Genomic DNA, 11812 nt, shown 5'->3' with positions numbered 1-11812 from the left:
ATCAATAGGAGCATAGTGTCTAGATCTAAGGAAGTAATGCTACCCCTCTATTCTGCTTCGGTTAGACCACACCTGGAATATTGTGTCCAATTCTGGGCACCACAATTCAAGAGAGATATTGACAAGCTGGAATGTGTCCAGAGGAGGGCGACTAAAATGATCAAGGGTCTGGAGAACAAGCCCCATGAGGAGCGGCTTAGGGAACTGGGCATGTTTAGCCTGAAGAAGAGAAGGCTGAGAGGAGATATGATAGCCATGTATAAATATGTGAGAGGAAGCCACAGGGAGGAGGGAGCAAGCTTGTTTTCTGCTTCCTTGGAGACTAGGACGCGGAACAATGGCTTCAAACTACAAGAGAGGAGATTCCATCTGAACATTAGGAAGAACTTCTTGACTGTGAGAGCCGTTCAGCAGTGGAACTCTCTGCCCCGGAGTGTGGTGGAGGCTCCTTCTTTGGAAGCTTTTAAACAGAGGCTGGATGGCCATCTGTCAAGGGTGATTTGAATGCAATATTCCTGCTTCTTGGCAGGGGGTTGGACTGGATGGCCCATGAGGTCTCTTCCGACTCTTTGATTCTATGATTCTATGATTCTATGATTCATTAGACTACGACACATCCAGTTGGAGAATGCTGCCCTCCCTCAGTAAGCTGTTCTAGATAAGCTTCCTTTAAGTGCATGGCTCTAAAATGCTTAGCATTCCTTCCTTCCTTCCAGATGCCTTCTCTCCTTTCCATAATATCCCATTGTGTTGGCAGTAAAGAACCTGGCACACATACATATAAACAAAGTAACATTTTATTTGACCTTTCGCATTACATGGTTCGCTAGGCAAACATAATATTTGTTCAGCAACTAAGGAGCAGATAGGTCTTGCGCGGAGTACAGAGGAGTCTAGCAAATGTTTTGGCCAAATTGGCCGATGCCACAGGGATAAGGCAGCAGGCACCTGGTCCAGGAACAGCAAGACTTGGCCCGATGCCCTGAAAGTCCATCTGCACTGTGGTTGCCGTGAAATCACAATTTCCTCCAAGGCAGGAAGTGAGAGGCGGAGGAGGGAGCTGGAGATGGTGGTTTTGCTCTGTTGGACTCCATAATTTCTTCCCTCGAAACTCTCTTCCTCATTGAAGATAGGCTTTGATGCACCTACAACCCATTCACTATTATTCATCTTTTCCTTCTCATTCCCAATTCTTTATCAATTTCACTTAATCTAACCCTTTCCTGAAATAAAGTATTCCGGCCGGTGCAAGTTCATCCTATTCATACGTTCCAGCTATCCATATTTGGCAAGGACAGTCCTGATTACTCCTCTGTCATCCCGCTTTTCCAGTCGCTTTTTAAATGTCCTTGTTTTTGCACTCCCTCCATCCCACTTTTCCATTTGCCTTTAGTTTACTTCAATTGCTGAAAACTGTTTTCAAAGTGTAAAAGTAGATTGCACTCAACTAACATAGCAAAGAGGATAGGAAAGAAGAGGCTGACCCTTGACTTTCCCCTAGGCAAGTGTTTCGTAACCTGGGGGTCAGGACCTCTTGGGGGGGGGCATGAGGAGGGGTTTCAGAGGGGTCACCAAAGACCATCGGAAAACACATATTTCTGATGGTCTTAGGAACCCCTTTGGCAGAGAAGGCTGAAGATCACTCCACCTGTTCTCCTCTTTCTTTTTGGAAACAGAGGGTGAATCATCTCACCAAAAGCCCTCCTCCACTGTGATTGGCTGGCCTCTCAATTGGCCTCTCAGTGAAGGGGAGGGCTGTTTCTGAGACTCCAAGTAGGGAGGGGAGAGCTGGTGAGCAGGCGTAAGGTAAAAAGGTAAAGGTAGTCCCCTGACATTAAGTCCAGTCATGTCTGACTCTGGGGTGTGGTGCTCATCTCCATTTCTAAGCCGAAGAGCCAGCGCTGTCCTCCAAGGTCATGTGGCTGGCATGACTGCATGGAGCGCCGTTACCTTCCCGCCTGAGCAGTATCTATTGATCTACTCACATTTGCATGTTTTCGAACTGCTAGGTTGGCAGAAGCTAGGGCTGACAGCAGAAGCTCACGCCGCTCCCCGGAATCGAACCTGCGACCTTTCGATCAACAAGCTCAGCAGCTCAGTGTTTTAACCCACTGCGCCACCAAATCCCTCCAGTATTTTCTGTTCGTCCTGGGGGTTCTGTGTGGGAAGTTTGGCCGAATTCTATCGTTGGTGGGGTTCAAGGGGTTCTTTGATTGTAGGTGAACTATACATCTCAGCAACTACAACATCCAAATGTCAAGGTCTATTTTCCCCAAACTCCATCTGTGTTCATATTTGGGCATATTGAGTATTTGTGCCAAGTTTGATCCTGATCCATTATTGTTCGAGTTCACAATGCTGTCTGGATGTAGATGAACTACAACTCCAAAACTCAAGGTCAATGCCTTCCAAACCCTTCCAGTATTTTCTGTTGGTCATGGGAGTCCTGTGTGTCAAGTTTGGTTCAATCCCCTCAACCCTACCAGTATTCAAATTTGAGCGTATCAGGTATTTATGCCAGTATTTGTATATTTATTTACAGTATTTATATACTGCTTTTCTCACCCCAAGGGGGACTCAAAGCAGTTTGGGCTAGTGAATGAGAATACATCCTGCATATCAGATATTTACATTACGATTCATAGCAGTAGAAAAAATACAGTTATGAAGTAGCAATGAAAATAATTTTTTGGTTGGCGGTCACCACAACATGAGGGGCCATGGCCAGAGGTGGCCCTAGGTAATTTTCAATGGTAAGCAAACAGTATTTTGCCCCCCCCCCCCCAACCAATCACTGATATGTATTTTCTGTTCGTCGTAGGAGTTCTGTGTGCCATATTTGGTTCAGTTCCATCATTGGTGGAGTTCAGAATGCTCTTTGATTGTAGATGAACTATACATCCCAGTAACTCCAACTCGCATATGTCAAGGTCTATTTTCCCCCAAGAGCGCCTCAAGAGCGCCCCTGGGCAAAATCAACTATACTGCAAAGGCTTACTTTGCATAATGGGTTGAGCCGCCCCTGGCCGTGGCATTAGGAAGGTTGAGAAACACTGCCCTAGGCTCAAGCAAAAGCAACCTGCAGCAGCCTTTCATAGATGGTGTGTTTTTCTTTATTCATAACTGTTGCCAACATGATCATATCCTGATGTTGCTTGGCCATACAATTCCTGGTTTCCATATGTCAAATGTTGGAAGTTATGCTACCACTAGGAAAATACCTCCTCATTCCAACTTCCTTAAGTACTAAGGTAAGGTTCACAAGGAACAGAAAAACCTGAAAGGTGTGGCAGATATTAGGCACCATCCTAAAAACATCTCAATATGAACCCTAACTCTGCTGGAGATGATTCCTACGTCTCAGAGCTTTGGCTCTGGTCCTTAGCACAAGGTGGAAGGATCTCAAGGTGAGAGCACAGCTTTGAAAAGTGTATATACTTTCCACATTCATTAGGCCTGGCGTTTATTTATTTCAGTGGCATGCTTGTGTACAATTGTCTTTCATGCCCATTGTATCATGCCTAATGTCGTTACCAGGGGCTTCTCTTGGTAACCTTTCTCATTTTTAATCACCAGGACAAGTCCGCTGTAACTTCGCTAGAAGTTGTCCCTAAGTCCCAGTACTGAAATCTCCAAACACTACAATTGAAGGGAGATGTCGACAATGCTACCCCTCTATTCTGCTTTGGTTAGACCACACCTGGAATATTGTGTCCAATTCTGGGCACCACAATTCAAGAGAGATATTGACAAGCTGGAATGTGTCCAGAGAAGGGTAACTAAAATGATCAAGGGTCTTGAGAACAAGACCTATGAGGAGCGGCTTAAAGAGCTGAGCATGTTTAGCCTTCAGAAGAGAAGGTTGAGAGGAGACATTATGAGGGCCATGTATAAAATATGTGAGAGGAAGTCTTAGGGAGGAGGGAGCAAGCTTGTTTTCTGCTGCTCTGGAGACTAGGACATGGAACAATGGCTACAAACTACAGGAAAGGAGATTCCACTTGAACATTAGGAAGAACTTCCTAACTGTGAGAGCTGTTCAGCAGTGGAACTCTCTGCCCTGGAGTGTGGTGGAGACTCCTTCTTTCAAGGCTTTTAAACAGAGACTGGATGGCCATCTGTCGAGGGTGCTTTGAATGTGATTTTTCTGCTTCTTGGCAGAATGGGGTCGGACTGGATGGCCCACAAGGTCTCTTCCAACTCTATGATTCTAAGCCAGCAGTAGGCACAATCTGGTTATCCTATGGTGAGTACCTAATAGTGGGAAAAGTGCAGCCTATAAACAGGGCCACCCCAGGGTCATTTTTTTTTTTACAAAATCAGGATAATTCAATAGAAAAAATGGACTTCCATGCTAATTCCTGTTATATAAAAACAACCCATTCCTGGACCTAAAATGGCTTGGAAGAGTCCTCAAAAGTGGTTAAAATGTCTCTGTGCCCCTTTAGTGGCATTTTTAGCTTTTGGGGGGAGCATAAAGACTATATATATTCCTGTTATAGAGTTTGAAAGAAATCATTGCCAGTAGACTGTTAGGAATTGTGGGAGTTGAAGTCCAAAACTCTTGGAGGGTCAGAGTTTACCCATGCCTGTCCTAAATCCAGTGAACTTTCTTTTGAGACGGTTTAACTTATCTCCCTTCCTGCAACCTTTGTGTACTTTTCTTTGACTTCCAAGAGCTTTTAACCCTTTTCCAAATGCTTTTTGTATGACCTGTTTGCCAAACTTTTCAGGTTCATGCTTGCTATTTTACCCTCAGCCTTCTTTCAAGCCAATTCTTTTTCTTTGTAGTCATTTGTCAACACTTCCTTTGTGTTTGGTTGCCAACAAACCCTTTCCAAACAAAAAAAAAAGAGCAAGAATCTCGTGGACAAAGGAGTTTCAGGTGCATATATAGCCCTGTTGATCTTTTATCCAAGATCACTGAAAGAAAAGCTGGAATGGTAGGACATTTACTCTTTGAGGCAAGGACTGAGATTGTACAACTCATGGTCCCCATATGTTTTATGGAGTGTTCCACCACAGTTCTTGGTATAGGCAGTGAGAAATGTTATATTCTCCAACTGTCATTGTTTGTCTGAAATTATCCTAAGTAATCCTGCTAAAATGTCCCGGTTTCCTTCTCCCGGCTTCCCCCTTCACCCTCAGCTTATTCTAATGGCTGCAGACCAAGTTCAAAATGCAAACAGCAGGGAATATGCAAAAGACTATTTTGCCAAATGGATCAGCTTATCTGTTTAAGAGGAGGATTGAAAAGAATAGTCTCGGAAAACCTAGGGTTATCCTCATCCAGAAAATTTCTTCTGAACTTTACCAAAAGGGTTTTTTTTTTTTTGCTTTTTGGATGCTGGGTTGCGAGTCTAATTATCCCCCAGTGCAGGGATTGTTGGGAGTTACAGCTTAACTCTATAGCAACAGGTTTCCACCATGCCTTGAAGTCATAAAAGTATGACAGCCCATAAAAAGAGGATACAAAGCCTATGGTGGAGGATAGGTTTCATTCAGAGGCGGCCCTAGGTAATTTTCAACGATAAGCAAACAGTATTTTGGTGCCCCCCCCCCCCAACCAATCACTGATATATATTTTCTGTTCATCGTGGGAGTTCTGTGTGCCATATTTGGTTCAATTCCATCACTGGTGGAGTTCAGAATGCTCTTTGATTGTAGGTGAACTATACATCCCAGTAACTACACTTGCCGCACTTGCTCCCTTGCCTGACCCGCTTTGGGTCCGGAGGCTTGCCTGAAGACCCTGGCATGTGCACCAAAAGTCACCTCTTCTCCTGACTTTCTCCTCAGCCATTGGGACCAAGAGAAAAAGAGAGAAAGAGAGAGAGAGAGAGAGGTGGAGGTGCCCACCTTTCCTGAAGGTAGGCGCAAAAACAAAGGAGGGAGCGGAGGTGGGAGATACCTCCAGCCGGAGGGGATCTCTCTCTCTCGCGCACCCGGTAGCTGGGTGGAGCAGGAACAAGAGGGGCTAGGCGAGGTTTAAGGCCCCGGCCCCTTTGGGAAGAGGATCGCCTGGCAGCGAGGAAAGAAAGCCGAGGCTCCCCCCGGACTGCTAGGGCTGTTGTGAGCTGAGGGGGCGCTCCTCAAGTGGCGGTCGAGGGGCATTTACAGAGGCGCCTCTGCGCCCCTGGCAAAAAAAAGAGTGTTCTGCGACCGCTTACTTCGCGTAATGGATGAGCCGCCCCTGGTTTCATTTAACCATCATGTTCAGAGTTGTAGTTATTATTCGGTGGATTGGCATATCATTGTTTTTTCTCTCTCTCTCTCTCCTCTTTTATAACTATATTTTCATGCTGCACTCCAGCTTTTCATCCCAGTCTCCATATTCTTGAAACTATAACTATAAAAAAATCCAACTGGTCACTACGATGCTAGAAAGAACTCCCTAAGCAGTTTGTTGCATTTGCTAGCTATCAAGTTACATTGGAGATGTTTGGATGGTAATGTAATGCTGCTATGGAGACGATGGTCATTTCCTCCTCTATGCTGGCACTGTAACAAATTCATATTGGCCAAGTTGGCAAGAGAGGATGGAAATAGTTCATACATACATTTCTAGAGAAAGTTGGACAAGGAAGAGCTGAGCTAGATAGATTAATGGTATGACTCAGGATGGATCTACATTCTAGATGTAATGCTGTTTGAAAGCACTTTAACTGCTTTAGTCAGTTCTGCTAAAGAGTGTTGGTGCTTTACAAAATTGCAAATTCCACAATTTGTAGATGGCCCAGTTTTCATGGAATTCTTACTGAAGTTATGTGCCATTAACTTGAGAAGTTTTTGAGAACTTCTCAGCATCTCATTGCTTCCTTCAAAACTCCGTGGAGCAAATCTGCCGCCCCTTTTAGAAATCTACATAAATCCAGTTGCTCCCTAAGGATGTTCGTGATCCATACACTCCACTAGCTGAGCCATTTTGGAGGATCTTGGCTTAATATGAAATTCCACCATGGAATCCTTTGAGGAGGAACACTTGCAATTCATTTACAATCTCATGGTAGACAGGATTACAGCAGAATCAAATGTCACCTCTACAGAATGCCTTTGTCTTCTACAGGAAGGATGACAAGACCACATCAGAAGTTGTACCAGAGAAGAATATTAGGGTATTCTAGTTTGATTTTGTGGAACAGAATTTTTCTTTTGGAGATATGTATGAAAAGTGTGCAGACAATTCAGCATAAAGGCATTTACTCTAGAGAAGGGTCCAAGAGAGAGACATAAAGGTTCTTCTCCTTCATATGAACTATAAATTAGCCTAGATCCCTCCTCCACAAGACATTTTGCATTAAGAAACCCTTGACTCCTTTCAAATCCCATTAGTGTTCTATGGAGATATGTAGAATGACCCTTGTATCTGCAACATACCACAGAAAAAGGAAACCATGGTGGATCCTATTGAAATGAATGATTCCTACTGGAAGTTATCCTAGAGTTGCCCTGGAGAACCTAGATATGTAAGGTTCCCCATTGCAACTCTATGTTAACGTCTGACAGAACCATGCCATAGAACCTCCTGGAGGATTTAGAACATTCCTAGTGAGGGATTGTTTTGTTGGATGTGGGTAGGTGACATGATGGTTAAACATCCGATGGTTGTGGGGGCTCATACTCCATGACCGTATTCACTGAGAATTTCTTATGCAAACATCTGGTTGACGGAAAAAAGCAGTGTTTCTATTTGATCCTAGTGGCTTAGTTTGCAGACCACAGAAGCGTAGTCCTTTTGAGAAACCCTTGGTCTGCAAGACAACTTTGGTCTCAAAAGACTTCATGAGTCAATAATGTCCTTAATTATAGCTCTTCTTGGCCCAAAGTAGTGACTCTGCAACTCTCTGCAGCAACTGTATGATTAGAAGAAGGAATAAACAAAAGCTAAAGGCCATTGGCTGCTATGGATCTTCTAATGACCATAAAGTATGTTGTGTAGATATGACTCTTTCAGCTAAATTAATCAAATATTCTGAGATAGGCATAAACTTTAAGGTTTGAAGGGTTGCAATGTTCTCCAATAATGGGCAAACCCACATCTTGTGCTGGAATGTCTGAATCATGCATTTTGAGTATTGTTATAATAAGATGTAAACAGGTAAGTAAGGCCATAGTTTTGCTTTTCAGGCTTCAACAAACATAGTGATGATTCCCTTCAAACATGGTGGTCTCTCCCCTTGTGGATGCTTCTTTCACAACCCAAGGGGGAGATCTCAGTTTGGAGCCATCCTACCCCATCTTATGTTTCAAAATGCCACTTACTAAAAAAAAATCCAACTGGAAAGCCAACCACTTTGAAAGTGCCCTTCCCTCCCCTTCTCTCAGATTAAAGTCAGGTTGGGTGCGGAGGCTCTCAAGGCCTCCACAGGTGAGATCTTCAACTTCCCATCATGCTCCATCCTTGAATGGCATGGGCAGGTGGAGGCCTTGCTGTAGGTGAGCGACCGCTTTTTCTTCTTCAGCTTTTGCATTGAGCGGACCACTCGCTTGAAGATGAGATAGAATATCTCGCACACGGTGAGGACAATGCAGAGGGCAGAGGCGCCAACCATGAAGTAGGTGAAGATCTTCTTCTCTGTAGGACGAGCAATGTAGCAGTCTATTGTGTTTGGGCACGGTTGGAGGTCACACTTGACCAAGCGTGGCAGGTCAAAACTGTCCCATATCCGATGCAGGAGATAGAGGAAGACAATCTCTATGCCCAGTTTGAAGAAGAGGGTGAGGAGGTAAGTCCACCAAAGGCCACCGTGTTTCTTGCCTGTGTTGCTGTAGAGTTTGGGACAGTTCTCCCCATTCTTCTCCCGGTTCTTCCTTTCCCTGTCCTCGCGATAAGCCACATGCATGATGACCAGCAGGGAAGGACAGGTGACAAAAATCAGCTGCAAGGCCCACAGGCGGATGTGGGAGATGGGGAAGTAGTGGTCGTAGCAGACATTGGTGCACCCAGGTTGCCGGTGGTTGCAGTCAAAGTCCTTCTGCTCGTCTCCCCAAACCCGTTCGGCCGCCACCACATAAACCAGGACCCTGAAGACAAAGACGACCGAGAGCCAGATGCGCCCAAAAGCCGTGGAATACTTGTTCACCCCGCTCAGCAAGCCTTGCAACGTCTTCCAGTCCATGGTGGCAAAAGTCTCTGGAGGCTTTGCTCACCCAAGCCTAAGGAGAAAAGAGGGAGAATAAAATACAAAACCATATTAATAGTCCATTTCCTACTTCACCATATCAAACCAGAAATGGATGATGGATAAAATGGAGCTAGTTGTGTATTTCAGACTGACAATTTTTCTCCTCCCTTCCTCCTTAAAATTGGATTTTAAAACTATGTTTACACAGATGAGGAGAGAGAAAAAGGAAGAGAAAGGCAAATATGCAGGATATGAACAGGAGTGAGATTGACGCTGGGGCATGGAACACATGTGGGCCCCAGGGTTGTTTCTGTGGCATCTAAGAACATATTTTGGGTCAACTTCTAAATCATTTCCTGTTGGAATAAACATTTTTTCTGGGATTAAAATGGCCAAAGAGAGAAGCAAAGGCATGGTAAAATTGTCACCCATTTCTTCAAGACACATTTAAGGTGACTCTTAAAAAAATGGAGAGTGAAGAGACAGTGAGGAGTGACCCCTAATCTCTTTTGGGGAACCATTTTAACTCCTGGCCCCAACAGTTGCCCCCTTTGAGCATTAATATAAACAGACTCTTTCTAGTAACTTTTTTTTGAAGCTGAAACCTATAAAATTGACATTTATGCATAGCTAAAGTAGTGCCAATGAAATGATAGATGATAATGGTTTATCTTTCCAGTCTCAAACTGCAAGTCTTTTGCGACAGTAAAAGTGTGCAGGCACAAATCATGTTGACTGGCACCTAGTTTCCATGTCATAGAGATACCATCTCCACCTCCAAATGCCAAAGACCTTTCTGATATAAATTCAATGCTTTGCCATGCAACCAGCAAAATGGAGGTAATCACAATACATCAATATCTTATGCCACAAGGAAACTATGTGTGCAGTGTCTCTCCGATCATCTGGAGAGGCATTGCTCACGATCCCACCTGCGTCGCAAGTGCGATTGGTGGGGACGAGGGACAGGGCCTTCTCCGTGGTGGCCCCCCAACTCTGGAACTCTCTCCCCAAGGACATCAGACAAGCCCCAACATTGGCAGTCTTTACGAAGAGCTTGAAGACGTGGTTGTTCCAGTGTGCCTTCCCAGAATAGGAAACTCCAAGCATCATGTCCCAAATGCACTTTATTAGAGATTTAAGATTGTCTGCACATTGCACCTATCTCCAAAAACCTATCCATTTCACCTGTCATGCCCAGCATTTTAGAATTTTTAATCATTACATTGGCCTGGCCTTAGTTTAAATGTGTCATGATGTTATTGTCTAATGTTAATTGCTATTGCTTTAATGTTTATCGCTTGTTTTATGAGTTATTTATTGTTGTATTTGTTATGCTGTTGTTTTTTGTTGTTTTGGGCCTCGGCCTCTTGTAAGCCGCACCGAGTCCTTCGGGAGATGTTAAAAGGTAAAGGTAGTCCCCTGACATTAAGTCCAGTCATGTCTGACTCTGGGGTGTGGTGCTCATCTCCATTTCTAAGCCGAAGAGCCAGCGTTGCCCGTAGACACCTCCAAGGTCATGTGGCCGGCATGACTGCATGGAGCGCCATTACCTTCCTGCCGGAGCGGTACCTATTGATCTACTCACATTTGCATGTTTTCGAACTGCTAGGTTGGCAGAAGCTAGGGCTGACAGCGGAAGCTCACGCCGCTCCCCGGAATCGAACCTGCGACCTTTCGATCAACAAGCTCAGCAGCTCAGTGCTTTAACCCACTGCGCCACCGGGGGCTCCTATTATATCGGGAGATGTTAGCGGGGTATAAATAAAGGATTATTATTATTATTATTATTATTATTATTATTATTATTATTACCCCCCACTCATGGAACCAGTATGTGTGGCTTCACCTACACACATCAGATAAAATATATCAAACTAGTCATTTCCTAGGTTCTCCAGGTAATTCTGTGATATGCTTCCAATGGAAACTAGCAAATTCCAGGAGAAGAATTTTCAAGGTCCTCTGGGATAGCTCTATGGTAATTTCTGGCAAAGGCGTTAAGTTTGTTATTATCTATGGTTTCCTGTTTGGAGCCCCCGGTGGCGCAGTGGGTTAAAGCACTGAGCTGCTGAGCTTGTTGATCGAAACGTCACAGGTTCGATTCCGGGGAGCGGCATGAGCTTCCGCTGTCAGCCCTAGCTTCTGCCAACCTAGCAGTTAGAAAACATGCAAATGTGAGTAGATCAATAGGTACCGCTCCGGCGGGAAGGTAACGACGCTCCATGCAGTCATGCCGGCCACATGACCTTGGAGGTGTCTACGGACAACGCTGGCTCTTCGGCTTAGAAATGTAGATGAGCACCACACCCCAGAGTCAGACATGACTGGACTTAATGTCAGGGGACTACCTTTACCTTTACCTTCCTGTTTTCATGATAAGTTCAGGAACATATTACCTGCATTACTAAGTGTCATATTGTCTTACACAACCAACTTTATGTTGGTGAAGACAAGTTATTTTATTTTATATTTTATTTTATCTTTGCTAAAGAGGTGCTTGTTGTTATGCTCCATCAATTCAACCCTATGAAAGATCTCCAACATCCCTGGTTGTGCTCTGCCTGAGATACTTAGTTATGCTTCACCAAAAAGGGACAAAGATAGGTGCACATCTGAATATTTTAAAGATAATTTGTCTATCTAATGAAGTAAATCGAAATTGAACAACTCTATCTAATGTGTCT

The 11812-nt window shown here is 44.3% G+C and overlaps 1 protein-coding gene across 1 annotated transcript in view; it reads right to left on the bottom strand.

Moving 5' to 3' along the window:
* Nucleotides 1–779: 779 nt before the first annotated feature.
* Nucleotides 780–11812, bottom strand: part of LOC132780798 (gap junction beta-3 protein) — a 54830-nt gene continuing 43797 nt past the window's right edge. Inside the window, exon 2 of the mRNA XM_060784589.2 lies at nucleotides 780–9156. Within this exon, the coding sequence (XP_060640572.2) occupies nucleotides 8322–9119 (798 nt within the window). The 5' untranslated portion in view covers nucleotides 9120–9156 and the 3' untranslated portion in view covers nucleotides 780–8321. The remainder of the gene's footprint in view (nucleotides 9157–11812) is intronic.

Source organism: Anolis sagrei, chromosome X, assembly GCF_037176765.1.
Source record: "Anolis sagrei isolate rAnoSag1 chromosome X, rAnoSag1.mat, whole genome shotgun sequence".
NCBI classification, from domain to species: domain Eukaryota; kingdom Metazoa; phylum Chordata; class Lepidosauria; order Squamata; family Dactyloidae; genus Anolis; species Anolis sagrei.
This window is presented reverse-complemented; position numbering and strand designations above follow the sequence as displayed.